The following is a 25,589-nucleotide window of genomic DNA, read 5'->3' as shown; positions in this document are numbered from 1 at the left end:
AATCAAGAGGCTTAATCGACTGAGCCACCCAGGTGCCCCTGGAACAATTTTAGATGAAAGTGGAGGCCAAGAGAATGGATGGGTTTGCAAAGGAAGGAAGCATAGGGTGAGGAGAAGGCCTAGAATGGTCCCTGAAGCATTCTAATATGGGGAAGTGGGGGGCAAAAGAAACTGATGAGAACAGAGCAGTAGGAAGAAAACCAGGAGACTGTGTGATCAGAGATGCCAAAGGAAGGGGATGATTTGGCCAAGAAGGAGGAGGAAACACAGGGGTAAAAGCCTCAAGGTCAGGTAATAGAAGAAGGATAAGACAGCAGCTTCAACAGGGACAAAAGAAGGGTACAGATAAGGGGGGCTGAAGGAATTCGGAAGAGTAAGCTTGCTGGGGGCTATGTTTTAGTGGGACCTGCATCTTGGCAATGATACCAAGCCTAGCTTCTTGAATAGTTCGCTAAAAGCCAAACTCCGAATCTGATTGAACATGAAACAAACCAAGAGGCAGGCTAAAGAGAAGAGATAATTTACCATGTTTGGAATAATGCTTATTGCAACCCAGATCTGCTCACCAGCTAAACATATGTGGATAATGGATGACAACAGGATGCTCCAGTGGTTGCTGGATGGCAAGTTTAAGTAGGTCAGTCAGGAACACAGAAGGAAGTAAAAATGCTTTAAAAGATCCCACCAAAGCTTAACTTCAAACAATGTGGCCTTGCTATGGATGAGCAGAAAAATCACAACAGATGTATTAGCCCAGTGAAGAACAGTTAGAAAAGAGATGCGTTTTGGGGCGGGGGGTGGGGGTGGGTGGAGGGTGTGCGTTAAGCAAATTCTAAGCTTCAGAGCCAGAACGCCAAGCGTCATGGTCTCTTTAAACGCTGACTCTAGATACACATTTTCACACACAAAAAATATCATCATTATATGCTGTGTTGTAAGTTCCTACATTCAAGTTTACAAGAATCTATTGCACAAGTACAAGACTTGGGTTGGCAGCATGTTGAGTGAAAAAGAGCTGTGTGTAAAAAAAAAAAGAGAGCTGTGTGTGTAAAATGACCACAAGCTTAGCATGAACAAACAATGTCATGTGACAGTTTAAAATGCAAATACAACTTTAGTCTAATAGAAGTCATCCAAGGGGCGCCTGGGTGGCTCAGTTGGTTAAGCAACTGCCTTCAGCTCAGGTCATGATCCTGGAGTCCCGGGATCGAGTACCGCATCAGGCTCCCTGCTCAACGAGGAGCCTGCTTCTCCCTCTGACCCTCCCCCCTCTCATGTACTCTCTCGCATTCTCGCTCTCTCAAATAAATAAATAAATCTTAAAAAAAAAAAAAAGAAGTCATCCAGATAATAAAAGCAATAGTCTCATCATTCTCTGCATTAATTAGAATAAACATGGAGTGTTGCGTTCAGTTCAAAGCATCAAATTTTAAGGGTGATATCTCTTACCCACCTCTTTCTTTCCATTACCACTACTAGATTCTCATCTCATATCTGGTAGATTGTTTCCAAAGATGGTCCAGCAATCAATCCCTCCAGGGCACAAGCCTTTTGCAGTGTCACTTTGCTACTCCTCCCATCTAGAGGTGGAGTCTATTTCTCCTACCCTTGAATCCAGGCGCGCCCTGTGTCTTTCTTTAATCACTGAGAAGGGATGGGGTTTGACTTACAGACCTAGGCCTTAGATTAGACAATTAACTTTCAAAAACTGTTTTCATCATCTACCAAAAAACAAAATTTTAATAGTTCACTGGTTCACACATTTTGGGGGGAGAGGGAATAGGAAGGAAATTTGAGAGAACCTATTAGACACATCAATTCATTTAATTCCTTTAGTCATCTTTTTCAGACTAAGGAAATAGAAGTTCAGAGATGTGATTTGCCTAAGGACCTAAAACTAGTTAGTGTCAGAGGTAAAATTCAAAATCAAGCCTCCGGATTTCCCAACACACCACAATGCCTTTCCTATCAGGAATAAAAATTTCTGCCAGCCTTCTGAGATTTTCCATGATCTGGTCACCTAAGTAATTATTTCCAGTTAATGCCTTAACTCTTACCAGACTGATCTCATTTCTGCTTCCCTTCACCTGCCAGTCTTCTAATTCTACCCATCATTCAGAGTCCAGTTTGTCTCCCTTTTTCCTTCCATGAAACTTTCCTCATCTTAATCCCAATTTATTTCCCTCTCCTCTTAATTTTGACCTCACTTATAGTAGGCACCACATAACGTAGCACTCTGTTACATTGTTTTTCCTTTAAAGAGACCGTAAACTCTTCAGTGTGGACAGCTCCGGTCCATACTAAATCTTTGAAGGGTGGCAGTCCTTCCAAATTTCCTATTTCCCTTTGAGCCATGATAGGTACTTCTGGAATGATGAATGAACTAAACTCAACAGACAAATACTTCTTGATTAAAGTCAGCCCCAAACTCTCGTGTTTTACCCTCTGCTTAATCTACCGCGCATCAACTGATCCGCAGAGATTGAGTGGCGAGCGGAGACGGTAGTCCGGCCACGTAAAGCTCCCCGCCCGCTTCGGCAAGCCACGCCCAGCCGGCCGGCCGCCGATTGGGCGTGGCCCAGCCTAAGGTGGCGTGCGTGATTGAAGGCCGATTGGGCGTGGCGTGCGTGAGTGAAGGCGTGGCCGAAAGGAGAAAACTACGTTCTGGATCGGACTCGGTAGTCTCCGGGAATCCTCGACAATTTTCGGCAACGGTCTCCTCCTTCGCCGATCGGCCTCGGGCGTTTCCGGCCTCCTTCGGGCTTTTCCGTCTGGCTCCCGCGCGGATCTCTCCACTTCGGGTATTTCCGTGTACCGCTCGGAGGTACTCGGTAATCGCTCGGCCTCCCCCATCCCCCGGTAACGGTCGCTGGTGAGTTTAAATGAGCCGGGGCTGGCCGGGCCGGAGCCGCTACGGGGGGGGCCTGAGGCACTGCAGAAAGTGGGCCTGAGCCTCAAGGATGACGGTGCTGCAGGAACCCGTCCAGGTAATGATAACCCCGCAGCGCTGAGGCTTGGCTCGCAGCCTCGGCCGGGAAGCCGCGTATGGCCACTCCGCGGCCTGGTGCGGCCTAGGCCTGGCTGCTTCTCCCGCCTCCCCTGCTGCCGGGTCCTGCCTGTCTTCTCGTCGGCTCGGAGGCCTTGCCCGCAGCCCGAGTCGTGTTACCTCAGGTCCTGCGTTGCTTCCACCCGTGTGAGCGCGGTTCGGCGATAATGCCAGCGTCCGGCCGGCCCCTCCTGTCAGTCCAGGGGCCTGGCCCCGGCTGGGGTGAGAGACGAGGGGCGGGCGGGCGGGCGGGCGGGGGGGGGGGGGGGGGGAAGGGGGGCGCCGAAAACTCGCCCCAGGTGCTCTCTCGCCCGGAGGATGGTTGGGAGGCACCTTTGATCAGAGCTTGGGCTACCTTCGTAATGGTGGGGCAGGTTGGCGGGGGGTGTTTGGTTTTGTTTTTGTGCTCTGGGAGGAGAAGGTGGAGGGACGATAGGATCGGTATTTTTAATCCCGATTTCTGTTTTGGTAACAGACTTCCTAGCCCACGTTGCTTTCCTCGCTCAGTGAATTCCACCCCCCACCCCCCCACACAATGATCTGGGAAGAGAAAACTCCAAGGCCCAGTGCTGAGGGGCAAGCACCTCTACGAGGGGAGGGGGTGGCAACGGCAAATCTGGGGGTTTTCCCTGTGACCTGTGATGAGGATCAGGAGTGTTATTGTGCATGTTGATAAGGCGTTCAGGAAATGAAAGACAGGGTTTTTACATCCATTTCACTGTCCTTACGACACCAGGGTATGCTTTGACGCACAGTGCTCTGTGGGCATGGGAGAAACCCTATTGGATTTGAAGTGTGATGCAGTGCCAAGTCATTTTCCCCCTGCCATCCCAAGAAACTGAATCTTTTGTCCCTTACTGATGGACCAGGTCTGGGAGACTCACCGTAGGATCTTTGCCTTGAATAGAAGGGTTGACCTCTACCAGCTGCTGTCATTGAGTTATGGGCTTGCTTTATTTTGAAGTTACAAAGCAAATCGATTTTAGAAATTACTTCACATTACCCGTAATAGGCCTGTGATGTCAAATGATAAATATTTTAATGCATCGCCACGTCCGTATTTCCTTAGTTCGCAGGATGAGATAGAAATTTCTCCCAGTTGGCTTCTTCTTTACATACAGCTCTTTACATATAACAGCTATTAGTATGTGAACTAATGTAACCTGGGATTCTGTCTTAGGAAATTTACCTGTTTGTAAGTTGTATCAATGCTTCCAAAGCTATTTCTTGCCATACAAATTCCTCTTCCTGGTAAAGAGTCCCTTTTAAGATTATTTTTTTGAGGCCTAATGTGAAATTAAAAGTTATCTGTACCTTCTTAAATGGGTAAGCGGATCACTCAAGTTGTTTAATTTCTGTTTCATATTCTTGTAATTTTGTCTTAACTAATGATACATTTGCTTTCTTTGGCCCCAGAAGTCTTCTCAAATGATAAACTAGTTTCATTGTTAGCCTTTAACCACTATTTAATAACAATTTCAATTTGTATAAAAACATGGAGAAGAAAAGAAATGTGTAGCCTACTCCTAGATGATACCCATCAGCTTTACTCTTTTTTCCTTACTCTTAGCAGTAATGCACTTCAGGGTTTTACCATGGAATAGCCAGTCTGATAAACCACCTAAGCCTAAATCTTAGCTCCTCCTCCAAATTGTCTCTCATAGAAAAGCATTACTTTATATATGAGTCTTTACAAACATCTCTCCTATTATGAGGCAGAAATTCTGTCAATTATTTTTAATATAACTGGGGAAGACACACTAGCCTAAATGACTTCAATCAGTGTTAATTTGGATATTTATAAAATTCACCTGATGAAATTGATTTTATTTATTTTTTTAAATTTTATTATGTTAGTCACCATACAATACATCATTAGTTTTTGATGTAGTGATGAAAATGATTTTTAAAAAAGCGAAGACATTTTAATGGATTTATCAATTATTCCTGGGGATAGAACTTCACAGAAGTGTTGGATAAGTTATAAACAAGGCTTGTAAAAATCGCCTTAATAAGCAGTATAGTAAGTGGATACTATACACATAGTACTGTTTTACAGATCATTTAGATAGTGAAGGAATACTTTTGGCTTGGAATAAGATGTACAGGGACAGCCTTTTAAAAAAAATTTTTTTAAGATTTATTTATTTGAGAGGGCAGAGGGGGAGAGAATCCCAAGCATACTCCATGCAGAGCTTGGAGCCTGACATGGGACCGACACAGGGCTTGATCCCACGACCCTGAGATCACAACCTGAACTGAAACCAAGCATCAGACGCCTAACCCACTATGCCACCCAGGCACCCGTACGGTTACAGCGTTCTAATATGGATTCAAAGGGTACCATATTTCAAATAACTTAGAATCGAAGGTGTTGTATTCAGGAAAATTGTGTTAGATGACAAAAAAAAAATGGCTTTGTTGATATCAAAGGTAGATGTGAACAGTTTTAGCAAAGTTGTTCAATGAAAATAGAAAAAAATTTCTAAATACTACATATTCTGTGATTTTTAAAATATATATGTGTAACTAAATTAATAAATCAATAGGCATTTGACTATTTGGTCTTTATTCAAAAAACTTACATACTTAAGTTAGCTGAACACATTTGTTTATGAAATTTTCTTTTGGAAAATAGGAGATTGCCTTATATTTAGGTACAATATAATATCTTGAAGACTGTGCTACATAGTACTGAACTGAGAGGATAAGCTTTGGGGAATGGGGTGGAGGAGGAGTCATTGCAACTATATGATAATTTAATTCCTTTATGGACTAGTGTCCTGACATAACCCTTTTTGTGCTTATGGTCTATAGAGAAAGCATTAGACAAATAATCACAAATTAATAATTACAAACTGTGATAAGGGCACTATAAATAGGGTGTTAGGAGAGAGACCTAATAGGAGGGACTTAACCTAAGCCCAGGTGTCAGGCTTGCAGTTGAACTACCAAAAGAGGTACTGCAAAACAGCAAAAAGTTAAGAAGCAGTCTCAATGAAAAAATCAAATTGGAAAGAATGTTATGCACCAGTTATTTACCAAGCACAGAAGAATATAAAAGACATATGAAAATCTTCTCTGAAAATGGTGTTGGGAAAGTCCTTTTTGAGCAAATAACATTGAAGCTGAGATCTGAAGGTTGACAAGGAAATAGTAATTTGAAGAGCATTACAGGAAGAGAAAACAGCATGTGCAAAGTCCCTAAGACACAGCAGAACTTGGCATTGAAATAATTGAAAGGAGGCCAGTGTGGCTGGAGTTGCATATTAATGGGAGGCCATTATAAGAAGTTCAGTTTTCATTCTAAGTGTGTGGGGAGTCCTTGAAGGATTTTCAGAAGAGGATTGACTTGATCTGATGTAGATGTTAGATCTCTTGGTTACTATATGTGAAATGTAATGAGAGGAAGGAGGCAAAAGTAAAAACAGTCTTAGGATGAAAGTAACTTAGACTAAAGTGGTAGTAGTGGAGTAGGAAAGAGGTTGATATTCAAGAGATGTTTTGGAGGTAGGACCAAGGAGAAATGGAAACTGATTGAATGGGAGAGCATGGGGATCAAGAACAGCTGCCTGGATTTCATTTTAGTGGCACCATTTAATAAATGAAGAATCCTTTGATAGGGGGAAAAATCTGAAGGAGGACAACCTGTTTTGAACAAAATAAGTTAGAGATATTTGTGAAGCCAACCAGTAGAATGTGGAGACATAACCTCTGATCTTTTGAGGGGTCTAGTCTTGTTGGGAAGGTAAGAATGTTTAACAGGAACAATTGGATAATGTTACAAGTCAGTATGTATTTCATTGTACAGATACTAATAAATTTAGGAAGTAGATCCTTGTAGACTGGAAAAATAGGAAGGGTTTCTTGATGGAGTAGAACTTAAAGCTTTAGAAGATGGGAAGGGCTTGAATTGGTAAAGAAGAGAAAGAATGTTTTTGTCATGGAACAGCATGAGCAAAAGCCCAAATTTGAGAATGGTGTTCAGGAACCAAAAACAAAACAAAACCAAAAAAAAAAAACCAAAACGGTAAAATATCATAGCCTTGGTTAGAATGGGAATTGAGAGCAGGAAGAGATAAGGTTTTGCTAGCCAGGGAGAATCAGATTATACAGGATTTAACATCCAGTTTGAGGGGTTTTAAGGTCTTGGTAATAAATAGCCATTATAAGTTTTCAACAGAAGAATTTGTAATGAGAGCACTGCTTTGGGAAGATTAATTTGGTGCTATTGGGAAGGAGGGACAAGATAAGAGTTAGGGAGACATACAGGCTAGTAAAATAATCCAATTACATGGTAATGTACACCAGGGTTTCTCATTCTTGGCACTATTGACGTTGGGGCAAGCTAATTCTTTGTTGTGGGGGACTCTGTCCTATGTATTGTAGAGTGTTGTGCAGCCTCCCTGGCCTCTACCAACTAGATGCCCCCTCCCTTTGTGACTACCAAACACACCCCACCCCCCAGACATTACTAAATATCCCTTGGGGGGGGGGGGGGCAAAATCACCCAGATGGAGAACCACTGATGTATACCTAAACTAAATTAGAGTTCTAGAAATTAGATTGTAACATATAACAGGAAAATTCCACAGTGATTTTTTTTTTTCCTTATACCTTCTTATCTTGTCTGAAGCTTTTAGTATCCATTTCTTTTATGGTCCAAAAAAGGGCAGCTATTTTCTTTTGACAAAAATAAGAATAAAACAAAGTAATTTATGTGGTCACATTTAAGACTGAATTAGTTGTACAATTTATAGAGGTTTGTTTACATTTTAAATAATACTACATGTTTAAGAAGAGCAAGCAAGGAAGGAACTTTGCCATTTCATTTATGTTGATTCATCTTTTAAATTCTTGCAACCTAGGACTAACCCATTCATTTAATCAGTAGGAATTCTCTTTTAAATTTTTTTTTTTTTTTTTTTTTGAGGATGGGGCGGTGTTGCTCTGTTTGTCTTCATAACTTCAGCAGCATTTCATCTATCTGGCTTTAATTTGTAGAACTCCTGAGGTGATGCGCTGAATGATATGCTTTTAGGGGCAGGTCCACACCAGCAGTTAAAGAGAAGTAGATAACTAGCCAGGGGGATAATCTTAGCCCCACTCCTCATAAGCTACCAATCTGTAGTGCCTTAGAAAATAATCCATTTCCCTCCCTGTTCCTCCCAAAGAGACACCATCACTAAGGAACTTTGAAGTGCCTGAGCAGAGTAGTGATGGAAGCTGTATGTGGGGTTTTCCAAGTGGCAAGTTATATGTCTGGGGTATATGAGAGTTTGAGTTGGCTCTCTTTACTATCACTTTCTGACCCTCTAAAGAATTGGTAATAAAGGAATGATGTTCTTCGGAGCAAAGTTTGATTTTTATATCAGAAATGGATAGAACTTTTGATTATGATACTTTTTCATTTCTTTAGTTTTAATAGGACAAAAAAAATCCAAAGTTCTAGGACTTTATGGCCATTGTATATATGTGTCAAATCTTCCTGGTGATCAGTAGTACTAAGTTAGCTGATGAACCATTTGGGTTTTTTGTGGCTTATATGTTAACAAAATAAGCAATTGTGGCAGATATGCTGGGAGATGTTATAATAATGGAAACTGTAGATTTATTGAATTTGTTTATATTGGGAGACAGGAAAGGATAAGGTTTAAGTGTTTACTATTGCCAGGAACACCATATATGTATCATGTCATTTAATCCATGCCCAAGAAATAGAGCTCTGTTTTCCAGAAGAGAAAATTGAGGCTCAGAAAAGTTAATTTTTCCCCTAAAGTCACACTGTGGGAAGTGCTGGCCCACAAATTAGAACACATACTTCCAAAAGTAAGTCCTGGATATATTCTTTCTATTCAACATGTTCTTTCATTTACAACAAAATTAAACAAGTAGATTCGTAGGAAATCCCCATATTTTATAAGGAGTAATTAGGTGGTAATTATTCTCATTACAAAAGAATAATTCTATGTGCCACAGAGTTTCTTTCAATAGAGATTTCTGGAGATCCTTAACTATTGGACAGTTGACCCTTGAACAATGCGGGAGTTAGGGGCACTGACCTCCCATGCAGTTGAAAATCTGAGTATAACTTTTGACTCCTCAAAAACTTAGCTGCTAATAGCCTACTGTTGCCCAGAAGCCTTGCCAATAACATTAGCAGTTGATTAACTCATATTTTATATATGTATTATATACTGTATTCTTATAATAAAGCTAGAGTAAAGAAAATGTTATTAAGAAAATCAAGGAAGAGAAGATACATTTACAGTAGTGTACTGTATTTATTGAAAAAGATCCACATGTAAGTAAACCTGTATAGTTCAAACCCATGTTGTCCAAGGATTACTCACATAATAATACAGAGAAACTTAAGGCTAAGACTAACCTAAGACGCTAAGAGTGGGAGGACTGGCAGAAATCAAAGATCAGTTTTTTATTCATTCAACATACATTAGTTAAGCATTTGCTTAAGTACATAACAGCTGCTGGGAATCTAATAATGAGCAAAACCAGATGTAGTCCCTACCTTTCTGGAGTTTTTATTATAGTGAGGAGGACATTACTCAACTAGTCTCCTCCTGTAGTATTACAAAGGACAGGTACTTGATGCTGTTAGAGTGTGTTATAAGGATACCTGACCTCATTAGAGGTCCCCCAAAAAAGCATTCCCTGAGAAAGAAGTCCAAAGACTGAATCAAATTTGCAGTTTGGAGGAGAAGAGGAATGTGCCAGGTAAAGTGAATTATGTGTATGTTTAAAGGACCTGTGGCAGGAAGGTAACCTGGCAGGTTTGAGGAGTTGAAAGAAGGTCGTCCTGACATGGAGAACATAAGAGAACATGATACAAAGTGAATTGGAGAGGTAAACATGGACTATACCACCCTCCCTGGTTTGGTGCTTTGGATTTTTATTAAGAACAATGAGAAGCCGGTGAATGATCTCAAGCAAAGGGATAATATGATCAGATCTGATTTGTGAAAAGCGCACAGGGAGAGAATGGATCATAGGGTGGAAAACAGAGAAGACAAATAAGACACTATTAAAGTAATCCGGGGGGGAAATGGTCTGCCTTAGAAAGTAAATTGAGTTTCTTCCTTTCATTATTATTGTAGTTGCCTAATTTAAATGAGTATCATTTTGAAAGATACCTATATGCATGGTATTAGAACCCTAGGTCATGTATGGTCTGGTCGAACACCAGAGGGACAGATACATTCTTACAGAGGTTTAGAATTCAGCCAAGTACTGTACTAGGTTTATCTCAAAGGTAGTGTTTTTATCCTATTTTACAGATGATTAAAATGAAGCTCTTGATCATCTTGATTAGCAAGTGTTAAAGAGTTAGGGTTAGGGTTCATCTGCTGTGAGTTGGTAGTTGGGAGAATATATTAAACATTCAAGAAATTGTTGAGTCAAATTAGATTTGAACACCCTTTAGCCTGTTGTTTTCTGAGTGACTTTTTTTGTGTTATTCTCAGTGCAAATGTTGAAGTTCTCTGAGGAAAACACTCATAGTTTATCACATTACCTTTTATCTATGTCTTTTCTGTGTCATAGTACAGAGGAGATGTAGGCCAGATAGCAGAGATTCTGTAGTATACTTAACCTGCTGTTACATTCACTCCTTGCCAGCACCACGTATTTTTGTTCTAAGGTTCATCTTCCCAGTTGTTTGATAAAAAAACAAAAGCACAGAGGTATCTGGCTGGCTCAGTCGGTAGAGCATGTGACTCTTAATCTTGGGGTGTGATTTCAAACCCCACATTGGGTGTAGAGATTGCTTAAATAAATAAACTTAAAACAAAAGCACAGTGGCCACAGTGACAGTGACCAAATAGGTGCCTATGGAATAATGCCTGGCTTATTCATAATTTTGAATTCATAATTCAAAATTCATAATTTATTGTGGGCAGAGATTTGAAAATCCAGTATATTGGCTTTGTACAGCCCACCTGAAGAACTTGATTCTCTCAAGTTATTTTTTGATGTTTGTGTTTTGTGTGCGTGTGTGTGTGTGTGTATGTGTTTTTTAATATTCGAGAGAGAGAGAGAAAGAGAGTGAGCGAGCATGGGGTTAGGGAAGAAGCAGAGGGAGAGAGAATCTCAAGCAGACTCCCTGCTGAGTGCCTTGCGTGGCACAGGGCTCGATCTCATGACCCTGAGATCATGACCTGAGCTGAAATCAAGAGTTGGAGGCTTAGGGACACCTGGGTGGCTCAGTTGGTTAAGCATCTGCCTTCAGCTCAGGTCATGATCCCAGGACTCTGGGATCCAGTCTCACACGGGGCTCTCTACTCAGCCTGCTTCTCCCTCTGCCAATCCCTCTGCTTGTCCTCTCTCTCTCCCTCTTTCTCTTTCTGACAAATAAATAAATAAAATCTTAAAAAGAAAAAAAAAGAGTTGGACGCTTAACCTACTGAGCCACCCAGGCACCCGGTTGTTTTTTATGTTATTTTTTTACTGACATCAGGATCATATAGCAGACAAAGCATATGCTCATTAAATGTTTACTGGATGGATAAATGATGTGCTTCAGAAGTGATGGGCATATTGAGCAAGATGATAAGGCAGATGATCTGATGGTATGAAGGGAAGTATATGACATGATCTAGGTTGTTATTAACCAGAAAAATCTGAATATCTTTCAGGTATTAATAGATCACATCATTAAGAAATTTTGTTGCCCTCAAACCTGATCTATTCCAACCCCTTTGTCAGACTAACTGGTATTTCCTCACCAGATTCTTGCTCCCTTGCTTTTTAATGTTAAGCTTGTTGTGTCAAGGAAGAAACAGCTAGATGTTATTTTGTACTGTTTTATATTGTCAACATTAATGTTCCCTTTTATTCATATTAGTAAAAGGTAATTATATTAAGAATGCCTTACCTTGTATTTTATCTCCAGATCCAGTTTCTAAAAATTTATAGTTCAGTAAGTGGAAAATAGATTCAAAGTTCCAAAACAAATACTCATTCTACAAACAGTTATGGAGCCTGCACTATGTTTAAAGGCAGTTATCTAGGAGAACTAGGGAAATGACAAGTTAGGTAATATAACCAGGGAACTATAGAGAAAAATAGAATCTGGCTTTTTTCTTCAAGAAGTTGCAACCTAGTTAAACAAATAATATAACCAAATCTAATAAACAGCCTGATAGTTTTTATTTTTATTTATTTATTTTTTTTGAGAGAGAGAGTGCACGTGCACATGAGCCGGGGGAAGGGGGGAAGGCAAAAGGAGAGTGAGAGTGAATCTTAAGCAGGCTCCATGTCCAGTGCAGGGCTCAGTCTCACAACCCTGAGATCATGACCTGAGCCAAAGTCAAGAGTCAAATGCTTTACCAACTGAGCCACACGGATGCGCACAGCCTGATATTTTTTAAAGTATGAACAAAATTGTCTAGAACCTCAAAGGGTTGAGTAAATAATATTGCAAGGGATAGATCAGTAAAGTCTTCATGGAAAGACAGAAGAACATGTAAGCTGAATTTTGAAGAAAGGATGACTAAAATTTCAGGAGATAGAAGTTAAAGACAAAGGATAACCCAAACAGGCAAAGACTCTATAGTATGAAAATATAGTGAATGTTTAGGGACTGATGGAGGCTTTTTCTGGTTCTAGACCATGGGCAGCTTTGGTGAGATGTGGGAAGAGCTGAAAAAGGGAGATTAAAGCCAGGTGGGATTTCAATAGTTTACTAAGGAGTTTGTGCTTTGTTCTGTAGATATTTTGTAAACTTTGTGGAGCTATCCAAGAGGAATCGTTAGAAGGTTTTGATTAGGGAGGAAGACATGATGATAATGATGGTGGCACAGCTAAAATTTATTGAGTAATTATTAGGTATGTGCTAGGAACTATTATGTACTTTACTGGACTCTTACGTTTTATATGAAGAGACTAGGACTTGAGACATTGTTACTTGCCCAAAACACAGAACTAGTAAGTCGTGGAACATGGATTTTTGAACCCAGGCCTTTCACTATCATCTTCTGTTTAGCAGTGATGATATTTATGTTTGAGGAATGTAATTCTGGGACAGGCAGATTACCTTACAGCTTATAGGCAGGAAGACCATTTAGAAGACTAAGGGTTTAAAGGGAAGAAGATTGTTATGGAATGGGACTAGGAAAGTGGGGATAGATTCTAGATACCATTCTTTAGGTGCAGTTCTGTAAATAATTGTTAGACGCTAGCCCATTCAAACTGTTTAAATCCATAACGTACCCAAATTGATTTACCAATACATTCATTATTTCATGTATACTTAACCCAGCATCTGTGACCTTATGTGGTAAAAGATGTTTTTGAGTTTCTCCTAATTCTGGCAGCAGCAGTGCTCCTCCAGGCCCTAGTACTATAGTAGTCTCCTGTATGCAAAAGAAAAAGTACCTTTCTAGGTCAGTAACTTGTCTCTTCTCCTTTCTTTCAAAATCTAAATTCAATCCTACAAATATTTATTGAAACCTATTATGTATCAGGCTCTAATACTGTCTCCCATCAGCTAGACCAGAGATACTTAATGAACCAGGATATCTGTGAACCCCTAACACTGTACACGATTTTTCTGTGTGTATATATATATTATATATATATTATATATATGTACATGTGCTTTTTTCTGGAAAGAAGGTCCATAGCTTTTACAAATTTTCACAAAAGAGTGTGCTGTAAAAGGATGGAGAACTACTTATCTAGAAGAGTAAAAGAATGATTCTGAGGGGCACCTGGGTGTCTCAGTTGGTTAAGCATCTGCTTTTGGCCCTGGTCATGATTCCAGGGTCCTGGGATGGAGCCGCACATTGCACTCTCTGCTCAGTGGGGAGCCTGCTTCTCCCTCTCCCCCTACCCCTGCTTGTCCTCTCTCTTGCTCTCTCTCTCTCTCTCTCAAATAAATAAATAAAATCTTTTAAAAACAAAATGATTCTGAGCACTGAATGCTTACCAGTGAAAAGGTTTAAAAATAAAGACATCTAAGCTCAATCCCAGCTTCCAGGGATTGTGATGCAGTGGATTTGAGGTAGAGCATTGTCAAGCAAGAATTGATAGCCACTGATCTAGACAGGAACAACACTGAAAGGTACTCCATGAGAATAGAAACTATTTGTTAATTACTCTAGAGTCTAAAAAGTGCCTGGCACATAGTGGGGACTCAGTAAATATTTATTGAATGAATGAGTACGAGAACTCTCCAGTTCAGAAAATTTAAAGAAAAGATACCACTATCCCCTGCCCATTGGTTTTCATTCATGGTCAGTCATGCTGGAGTTAGTAAAAAAAAATGTACTCAGGCAGTAATAGTATACCTTTGTACTCTAAATAGCTGAGGATATTGTTGAAATCCACCACAGGCAAATGTTATCAGAAATAAAGTCAAGGAGGGGTGCCTGGGTGGCTCAGTTGGTTAAGTGTCTGACTCTTGGTTTCGGCCTAGGTCATGTTCTTGGGTCGTGAGATCCAGCCCCATGTCAGGCTCTGCACTCAGCACAGAGTCTGCTTGAGATTCTCTCTCCCTCTCCCTCTGTCCCTTCCACTCGTGCTTTTTCTCTCTCAAATAAATAAATAAATCTTTAAAAAAAAAAAAAAGTCAAGGAGTTATAAGGAGTAGGAACCTCAGATCCTTGGTTAATGGTATGTGGAAGAATTATTAGCAGCAATATGGAACATTTTATTGGGGGTTCTGGCTGTTTCAGCACAGCTTGTCTTTGGTATCTTTCTTACTTAGGTGGCTCTAATTGGGGAAGAATCATATAGTGATTTAACAGTCCTTCTTAAGGTCCTGTTGGTATTTATGGTCTTCTCTTTTTTCTCTTCCATCTATTTTACTTCCCAAGTAATAGAGGACCTTCCAGTTATGAATGAGTGTTTTTTAGTGTAGTAGGACATTTCAGTATTTTAAGTATTCCTTTCTATGAGATTGAGGGACATTGTGGGATTAAATCATATGGAAGTATTCCAGAAATAAGCATATATGGCAGCTGGCAGAGAACTGAAGTATGGCAAAATTACAATTGTATGAACCCCTTTGTCTTCTGGAAATTATGAGAAGGGGTGTTGGGATCAATCAGGCTTTGGGACAGCAAATTATCTTTAGTATGGAGTTTATAAGTATCTGAAAATTCTAGGATTTCTCTTATTTAAAGCAGATAAGTCGTATTTTTGTGTATACTGTTGGAATCATCCTATAGGTTATGCCAACTACTTATGAAAATATTGGGGGAGAGTGAAATGGTACATTTTAGACCAAAGGGAGATTTCTTTGTAGCCCAACTAATTTGGGGGATTATGAAAGGAGATGGTATTGTGATTCATTTATATTAGTATGTAGGATATTTTATTAGATATAAGAAATGGGTTGGGGCCAAGAAGGAACATGAAGACCTACAAACAAGAGGCTTTGGAATATGAATAATTCAGGCCTTTCTTTTAAAGCTAAGGGATATGGCCTGAAGGATTAGAAATTATTTTATTCATAACATCTTGAATTAATATTAGATGAGACAACCTCTTTGGCTTTGGGAAGTCTGTTGAGCAGGGATGTTTTTATTTTATTTATTTATTTATTTATTTTTATTCTTATGTTAATCCCCATACATTACATCATTAGTTTTAGATGTAGTGTTCCATGATTCATTGTTTGAGCAGGGATGTTTTTAATTAGACTAAGTCTTTTTTAGATCAGTCCTTTTCCAACTTTAATATGCATATAAATCACCTGGGGATCTTGTTAAAATGCTGGTTCTGATTTAGTAGGTCTGGGATGGGGTCTGAGATTCCACACTCCCAGAAAACTCCCAGAAGATAACTAGTGTTGCTGCTCCAAGGACCACACTTTGAATAGCAGTTTTAGATAGTTCTTGAAGTAGTAGGAAATGACTGGATTAAGAACACTAACATTAGGGGGAAAAATGCTGCCTGGGTTAGTATAGTTTATTTAAAATTAAATTTAAATTCCCTCCTTCCTTTCCCTTGTGTCTGGATGGAAATGGCCAAATTAATATCTCTGAGACTTTAAAAAATTTAGACTGTATAGACAGTAAGCTTAAACAAGAGGATCTAGAGACCCCAAATGAAATTCATTTACCATTTTTTTCTTGAGGAAATAGAAAAATACACCCTTGGGCTAAGTAAGTCATCAACTACTACTAGGATTTTAATATAAAAAATTATAATTAATAATACCCATAGAGGGGTGCCTGGGTGGCTCAGTCGTTAAGCGTCTGCCTTCGGCTCAGGTCATGATCCCAGGGTCCTGGGATCGGGCCCCGCACTGGGCTCCCTGCTCAGCGGGAAGCCTGCTTCTTCCTCTCCCACTCCCCCTGCTTGTGTTCCCTCTCTAGCTGTGTCTCTCTCTGTCAAATAAATAAATAAAATCTTTTAAAATAATAATAATGCCCATAGAAATGTTATTAAACATTTGCTTATTCATTCAAATGTTTGAGCTTTTACTATATCCGAGGCATATTAATTACTTGTTATAATGTAATCTAGCTTTACTGTTAACAATGTTAGCTAGTGGTCTTCATTAGGTAATCCCATCTTGCTGGTTTTATTGTAACTCTAGTAAATTATTCAATAAATTATGAGCTGGTATACGTGCTAGAAATAAAAAAAATGCTGTTGTATCATGATCAGTTATAAGATATCTCAATTTATAAGTTTATGAATTTTTAAAAAATTAATTGATGACTTTTATATCTTGTGATAGTCTAAAAGTTAAAAGAAACCGAGAGAGGTTAAAAGAAACTCCTGTAGTTTAGTGCTCCTAAAAATGCTAGGCAAAACATAAATATATATGAACACATAATTTATATATACATAATTTATATGATAGACTAAAACTTAGTGTTATATGACACACTGGAACTTAAAAGAAACCTCTCTGGTTTAGTGCTTCTAAAAATGCTGGGTAAAATAGTAAGAAAAGGTAAATCACCTGACAGAAAAATGTATGACACATAACCACGCGTTTGCCAGAAGACCAATAAACATGAAATAAATTACCAATGAACACAGCCTCATTTTAATATTCAGAGAAATGCTAGTTAAAGACACGAGATAAGCATTTTATATCTATCAGACTAGTAAAAATGAAAAAATTTAGGGGCACCTGGTTGGCTCAGTCAGTAGAGCATGCAACTCTCGATCCCAGGGTCATGAGTTCGAGCCCCACATTGGGTGTAGAGATTACTATAAATAAATAAACACACTTAAAAATGTTTTTGACAGTATGTAGTGTAGACAAGGATGTGGAATAATGGGAAATCATGCATTTTTGGTAGGAGTGTAAATTAAACCAACAATTTGGGAATAATTTGCATAACCTAGTAAAGATGAACATGTATATGAACATGAACTCAGCAGCCCCATAATTTCATTCTTAAATATATATCCTAATTTGGAAAGATTCTTAAACAGATACCCCAAGAGACAAATACGAGAATGTTCTTTGCAGCACTATTATAACTGGGGGGAAAAAAACAACTAGAAATAACCCATATGTTCATATGCCGTAAATAGATAAAATACATTTTGGTGTATTTATACAATGGAAATATTATTTATTCAGCAATCAAAATGAATGAACTCCAACTGCATAGATTGAGAATGAATTTTTAAAATATAATATTGGATTACAAAAGCAAATCATAGCAGAATATATGCAATATGATTATATTTATTTTGTATTTATTTAAAATTCAAAAACAGGGAAGACTAAATGTTGCATTGCTTAAAGATGATACATACATATGTATACAAATTGTAAAGACAACCTAAAGATTAACAAAATTCAGGGTGGTAGTTTCAGAAAGAGGTTATGTAACTGATGAGCACATAGGGAGGGGGCTTCAAGTATATTGGTAATATTTTATTTCTTAAGCTAGACAGGAAGCACATGGGTCTAAATGTTTTCATTTGTTATTACTTAAAATATTCTTTTGATATATACTTTATAGATATGTTTTCTAACTCTAAAAAAGAAAAATATGGGGTGCCTGGATGGCTCAGCCGGTTAAGCAGTCTGACTCTTGATTTCGACTCAGGTCATGATCTCAGGGTCGTGAGATAAAGCCCCGTGTCAGGCTCCATGCTCAGCTTGGAGTCTGCTTGAGATTCTCTCTCTCTCTCAAAATAAATAAATAAAATCTTTTTAAAAATAAAATAAAATAATAGAAAAATATATTCAAATAGATTAAAGGTTATTCCTATAGTAGCTCTACTTACCTGTATCCTAATATGCTTTCTTGAGTGGGTGAGAACAGGGTAGCATTAAAGGTAATAGGTGGGGAAGTTTTTCGGGAGGATGACATACATTTCATGTATATCATGAAAAATTGTTTAAACCACTGTTGTAAGTTTAGAGCAGTATAGTTTAGTGGTTTGGGCAGACCTGTAAACAAGTAATTATAACAAAATGTGAGTGCTTCACTAGAAGACATGTGTTTATCAAAAAAATGGCTAGGAATCAGCTAGGAAACCTTCATGAAGTATATGTTAATTAAGCTGGATCTTTAGGGATGAGCAGTTTGTAAAAGGAGGTAGGTGAGGGGGAGCCCACATTCCTCTGTGGGGGAAAAGGAAGTACAAAGGCACAGAGGCCTAAATGTCCATGGAGAGTTGAGTGAGTAAATTCAGATATGTCAGGAGCCATACTGTGAAGAGCCTTCTCTAGCAAACTATGGAGTTTGCATGATGGGCATTGACATTTTATTACTTAAACTAGGGTTGTTGATTTGTTTACTGTATGCAAGGCTCTGCTAGGAGTTACTTTGAAACTCCCTATGTTTGTATATTTATGTTCTTTTTCCTCTACTTTCAGGCTGCTATATGGCAAGCACTAAACCACTATGCTTACCGAGATGCAGTTTTCCTTGCGGAACGACTGTATGCTGAAGGTTTGTAATCTCTTCATTTCTATAGAACCATAAGTGAATAAAATATATGGAATTCTGTCATTTCTTATGACATATATAACAAGATTCTGGGGATCACTTTTGTTTTTTCTTTATGATTGGCACTAATTCTTAAAACCTTTTTCCTGTATCTTATATGCTACTTTTAATAACTGTAGAGTTGTTCCAGGTTTTACACTATGATTTACTTAATCATTTTCCAACTTTAGATATTTTTTTCCAAGTTTTTTTGTTAGAAAAGTCTATATTCTGTGGCTAAGGGCAAGAATTTAGTCTATAGCCTTGGTACAAACCCTTAACCCTGTCACTTAAATATGCAGTTGTATACCTTGGGCAAGTTGCTCAGTGTCTGAGTATTTCAGATTTCTCATCTATCAAATAAAGATAGTAATAATTGCTTCATAACATTGAAGAATGAAATGAGATAATGTATTTAAAGCACTTGGCACAGCCTTCTGGCATGGTAATAAATGTTCAGTAAACATCTGCTGGTAATCTATGTTTTGTTTCTGTCATTAATTATTGTAATTTTCTTTCTAAGATGGTAATATAGATAATTAGGTACAGCTTTTTGTTCTTTTAAGTCATTTTCTTGGGTTATAAATTCTAGAATGAAATTTACAACTCAAACAGTGTGATCAATTCTATAACAAATTACTTTTTCCCCAGTTGGTAACCTATCAGAGAGAGGCATAATAATTTGGGGTGTTAACAGCATAAGACTTCCTTCATAATCCTATACGTATCAGATTTGATCAATTTAATGTATTTTTGCTTACTGGAGAATTGTGAGGTATTTTGTTTTGCATTTTTATTACTATAAGGGACCCTGGGTATTTTCTCAAGTGTTTGTTTTAAATTTATTCCTATTTCTGTGAGCTATATCTTTATTATATATCTGCCCCAGATTGTTGCTTTTTAATGTTAATTCTGTTGGTTTTTATTATTTCAATATTTAAAATTTTTTTTGTAGTTTAACTCATCAGCTTTGTCATTTATACTTTCTCCTATTGCTTCAGTAGCTGGAAAATTACCATCTTTCTACCACTACAGTGAATATGTGGTTGTTGGTGGTTTAAAAAAATTTAAAGAATTTATCATGATATTATCAATTTATTCAATATTATATATTATAAACAATGCTTTTTTTCCCTCCCACATGGTATTTTACTTGGTTTTATGTTAAATTTTAAAAAAATATTTTGTTCTGATTCCAGAATTTCTCCTCTCTTCCATTAATTATGTTTTTAATCCAATATCATACCATTTTTAGTTAACACTTTATATTGTATTTTAATATTTCATAAGGCGTGTCTCCCATCATTTTTTTCTTTCCAATTCATTCTTTGATAAGAAGTCTTTACCCTTTTTTACCTTTCATTTTTCTATGTGTATTTTATTATTGCTTTGAAATTTCACAAAGATTTTGATCAGTGCTGACCTGTAACCATATAATTCTCTAAATTAATTTAGAAGTATTGACATCTTACTATAGATAGCCTTCCCAACCAGAAATGGTGCTGCCTTCTTTTTACTCAGGTGTGTGTTTGCTTAACTCAATTTTTCTACTTTTTGTGACATTCCCATTGGATTACTTGCCAAGAAGTTTAATTTTTTTTATGGTTACATATGAGCTTTATTTTTGTGTGTTTTGTGTGTTCTTACATGAATTGCTAGTGGAATCTTTCTGCTCAGTGGTATGATTTTACACTAGTAGCAAGTGCTTAGTAATCTAACTGCAAGCATAAGAAGGTAGATATTAGGGGTTTGCCAGGCATGTGTCACAAGAAAGGACAAGAGATAAGAACATTATGAATATAGACAAGATCTGGAACCAGGAAATAGAAACTATATAGGAAAGTTAACACAGAAGGGGATTGGTAAATAAGTTACAGAGAAGTGCCAGAAGTCCAGATGAAGTTGAATTGGGAGATGTATGGGAATAACATGGGAGCGGAAGACCGTGAGCCAACCAGTTGTAAAATTCTTCTATTAATGAAGCAGAATGTCCTGAATTTAGTAGCTGAGAGTTATAAGGAGAAGATATGTACTCAGGAGCAGGGAATTTCACAAACAGGCAAAGAGTAATGCTTGGAAATAGTTTTAAGAAGCAAAGAGCAAAGAGGAGGGGCGCTTGGGTGGCTCAGTCGGTTAAGCATCTGCCTTCAGCTTGGGTCGTGATCCTAGGGTCCTGGGATCAAGCCTGCATAGGCCTCCCTGCTCAGCAGGGAATCTGCTTCTCCCTCTCCCTCTGCCCCTCCCACCTGCTTATGCTTGCTCTATCTCTCAAAGAAATAAATAAAATCTTAAAAAAAAAAAAAAAAAGCAAATAGGAAACCTTACCTTGACTCTGATATAAGTGGGATATGAGGGAAATAGCATCCCTTTGAGAGTGCTGTCAGGTCCTTCAAGGGAGAACAGGAGTTCAGAGTTCAGAGAGGAGAGTGGGGAAGATCTGTGCAGCAGGAGTCTGAGATCCCAATGAAAAGATATGGAAGAGTGAGAAGAGGCTTAGAAGATAATGCAATAGATTACCCTACTCTGCTCAATTATATAAAAGCAAGGTTTATCTTGCATAATCTACTTACATATATTTTCACTGATACCTACACAACCCTCGTGTTTTGCTGTCTTATACTTTCTTTTTTGAATTTGTTTATTAAAGGATTGGCAGTTTCTAGTTTATTATAGTTAGGCTCCAGAAGATTGTGAATTAGTGGTTTCCAATTAAGACAATTAGGTTTTCCCATAGAATTGGGGCAGGATTCCAGATGAATCCCCATAAAGCTGTTCAGTCCACTTTCTGTCTGTGTTTGATACAGCACTTGACGCTTGGAAAGTTGCTCAGTAAGTGTTAGTTTCTCTCAGTATACAGTTGACCCTTGAACAACACAGATTTGAACTGTGTAGGTCTACTTGTATGCAAATTTTTTTCCAATACAGTACTGTAAATGTGTTTCCCTTATGGTTTTTGTTTTTCCTTTTTAAAGAGAGAGGGCAGGAGGGCAGGGAGGAAGAGGGAGAGAGAGAGAATCTCAAGCAGGCTCCAAACCCATTGTGGACCCCGACGTGGGACTTGATCCCACAACCCTGAGATCATGACCTGAGCCTAAATCAAGAGTCAGACACTTAACCAACTGAGTCACCCAGGCGCCCCCACTCTTATGATTTTCTTAATAGGATTTTCTTATCTCTTAACTTCATTGTAGGAATACAGCATATAACACATATAACATACAGAGTATGTGTTAATCGACTGTTATCGGTAAGGCTTCCGGTCAACAGTAGGCTTTTAGTAGTTAAGTTTTGGGGGAGTCAAAAATTACTTGCGGATTTTTGACTCTGCAGGATAGATGCCCCTAACCCCCTCATTGTTCAGGGGTTAACTGTAGAACCTAATCACTCTGTTTCACTCATTTCTATGAGGGAAGATTTTAGAATTTAAGTGCAACAGGAGCAGATACTATCCTAATTCAATAATAATGACAAGCATAACTTCTACCATTTATTGATTTCTTACTATGTACTAGGCTCTTTACATACTTAATATTAATTCCTTATTTAATCTTTAATAATCCTATAAAGTGGACATTGCTATTGCCATTTTAGAAAGGAAGAAACTGAGACCAATGTTCACAGGCAGTAAGGGGCAAATCTTTCTGATTCCATTTTACGAAGGGTAGCAAATATGTGCCACTCTGATTTATGATAGACATCACTAATCTGTCATACTACTTACTCCCGTGGAACCAGCCTTGGAATTCTTGTGGACACGGTGTTGCTGGCTGACAGTACTAGTTGATCAGAGTCGGTATACTAGATGTAACCTGTTTTCCCTTTTGCTCCGTGGCCTCCCACGCCACTAGTGGTAGCTGCTATGTTTTAGGGAAAGACACCCCATGGGGCTAAAGAAGTAGATGGATAGGACCCTCTGAAAGCCAAATTCTTGAATTTCATTAGTTCCTTGTCATCCATTTGTCTTTCTCCTAAGAGTTGTATAGTTAGCCCACCTAAGACAGTGGTATAAGCAAAGTAGTGTAAGAGAATGTCGGCTCACATGTTCATTAGCCATTTGATCTTAGGTAAGAAGTTATTCCGAGCCTAATTTTCCTCATCTTTAAATTAGGAAAAGAAGTATCTGTATAACACGATCATTTTCAGCACTAACTATAATAATCTACTGTGGTTTCTGGCACGTAGGAAGTCCTTTACAAGTTCCTCTCCCCTAGCATAGTCTAATACAGTGGCTTTTCAGATTTTTTTTTTACTCGTCTTATATACGATACACTCTGATATTTTTCTGTTTGAGTGTTGTTATTGTTTTAATGCAGGTTGATATCCACTAAATTGATTTCACAATCCACAGTGAATTGAGACTTGCTGTTTGGAAAAACTGTCCTAATCTTATCATCTCCCTCCATATCCCCTTTTGCCATTGTAAGCACCTATTTTTCCTTCCCACTGCCGATACCTGATATCCTTGACCAAGGTTTTTCTCCATTGCTAATTGATTAACTGTTGGACAGAATATAGATTCAGCTTTTCCCCTTGTCCTAACAGATAACATGTAGTACCTCTAAAATTTTCTAAGATTTTTAATTGTAATTATACATATTTAGCTGTTGGGAATGAATAGAAATGGGTGGTTAGGAACAAATAGAAACAGTCATAGACTATATGGGCAAAGAATACATTAATACAATTGATAGGGTAGGTCCTTGGAGAGAGAGGAGTTATTTGTGTTTAGAAAACTAACCAGATGTAAGTTTTGTGTGCATTTATTTTATAAGGAAATGCCCAGGGCCTCTGGGGAAAGATGAAAATTTGCTATCTATGAGACCATATGGGACTGGTGATTGTACCTGGTGAAAAGCAAGGAAAAAGAAGTAGCTGAAGACATTGTGTCAACATGTATTCCCTAAGTTATTTTGAGGGTCCTCATGAAAAGCTCACAGTTGCTTGAAATCTAGTATTCTATCTTGATGTAGATTTTGCATCCTACACTACAAAATGTTTATTTTTAAGTATGAATACATTTTATGTGTTTACCATAAAATTGTTCACCGGTTTCTACCTGTCTTAATGATTAATGGGCCAGATGTAGAAATTGCACTGGGTGTATTGATTTCAGTAAATTGGGTTCAGTTGAAGAGACGTGAACCAGAGTAAAAGGTTCAGCATCTGTTGCTCTTCTCTAAGCTATGATATCGAGAGCCCAAACTCACAGAAATACGTGACTACAAATGGCAACATTTTTTTAAAAACTTATTTACCAATTTATGTTAAGGTCATCATTGAGGGGAAATGTCCAGAATGCTACTAATGATGTGGCATAATGTTTCATTTTTAGGTCATTATTGGAAAATTTAATACATATATCTAGTCTAAAAATTCAGTCAGTTTGTTACATTTGGGGAGGGGGGCCTCCAAAAGGATGTCTGGCCCATTGGCCTAATGTTTTACTATCATAGTTAAATGTTTGCCAGTGAAAAAGATGATGCTATTTAATTGTCATAGTTTTCATTTTTATAATGTGTTAGTGATTAAGACTTAACTTTTCCCAACAATCTTTTTTTTATTCGAGACTCAACTGTTTCATTTGCATTAACTTAGCTGTTTCACACAAACCAAACTCAATGCATGCAAAGCTGGATTTATGTTAGCACACTAATCTAAGACATCTCTTACTAAAAAAGCTTCCTAACTGGTTTTCCCATATCTACCCTTCCCTGCCTCTTCTCTTTCCATTTCCTAAATCAACCCATTCTCTTTACTTTTCTTAAAATGCTTCAGAGGATTTATCCCTAAATCGTTAGACAGCTTGCAAAGCCCTGCACAATCTGGCCATCTGCTTTCTCCTTATGTATGGCCACTGCCCCTCCCCCCTCCCCACCAACACTAAAGAGCCTTTCTGAAACTTCCTCCACCCTCTTACCTGTGGTATATTTACTCTAAGCATGATTTCAAAGTATCTTAAACCATTAACCCTATCATATACAACAAATATAAAACGAGTTAGTATTGAAATTTAGGATGTAAACAACTAGAGAAAATAAAAAGTGGGAATAATATTAAAATACTGAAGTTGTATATGTAAATGAGGTATTCAACAAAAGAAATGACTCTAAAGGATGGAATGAATCATGCAGCATCTGAAAAGCAAAGCACCCAGGCAATTGAAATCCTTCAGCAAAAGAAAAGTTAGTAATGAAATGGAATTATTTGAGCTTGTGGCTCAGAGTCATGTATGTATAACCCATATTACTATCAAATGACTATTCAGATATTATAAATTTAGGAGAAAGCCAATGATAATTTAATAATAGCACATATAGCTCTTACTATGTGTCAGGTACTATCCTCAGTACTCTCTTATTATTAACTCATTTAATCCTGGTAGCAACCCTTAGAGATCAATATCTCTATTCATTATCTCTATCAATATCCTTATTTTACAGATAAAAAAATTGAGGGACAGAGAAGTTAACCTGCCATAAGTCATGAAGCTAGTAAGTGGTGGTGCTGGAATCTGACCCCAAGCAGTTTGGCTCTAGAGTCCATAGTTCTAATGCATGTGCTGTACTGCCCATCCTTGATTTAAGGACTTAAAAGATAATCAAGATGAAAAG

At 38.1% G+C, this 25,589-nt stretch overlaps 1 protein-coding gene across 1 annotated transcript in view; it reads left to right on the top strand.

Moving 5' to 3' along the window:
• Nucleotides 1-2,823: 2,823 nt before the first annotated feature.
• The window catches only part of CDC27 (cell division cycle 27), a 75,307-nt gene continuing 52,541 nt past the window's right edge, over nucleotides 2,824-25,589 (top strand). The window contains exons 1-2 of the mRNA XM_021678487.2: nucleotides 2,824-2,987; nucleotides 18,867-18,942. Coding sequence (XP_021534162.1) covers nucleotides 2,961-2,987; nucleotides 18,867-18,942 — 103 coding nt within the window. The 5' untranslated portion in view covers nucleotides 2,824-2,960. The remainder of the gene's footprint in view (nucleotides 2,988-18,866; nucleotides 18,943-25,589) is intronic.

This window comes from Neomonachus schauinslandi, chromosome 15 (assembly GCF_002201575.2).
Source record: "Neomonachus schauinslandi chromosome 15, ASM220157v2, whole genome shotgun sequence".
NCBI lineage: Eukaryota > Metazoa > Chordata > Mammalia > Carnivora > Phocidae > Neomonachus > Neomonachus schauinslandi.
This window is presented reverse-complemented; position numbering and strand designations above follow the sequence as displayed.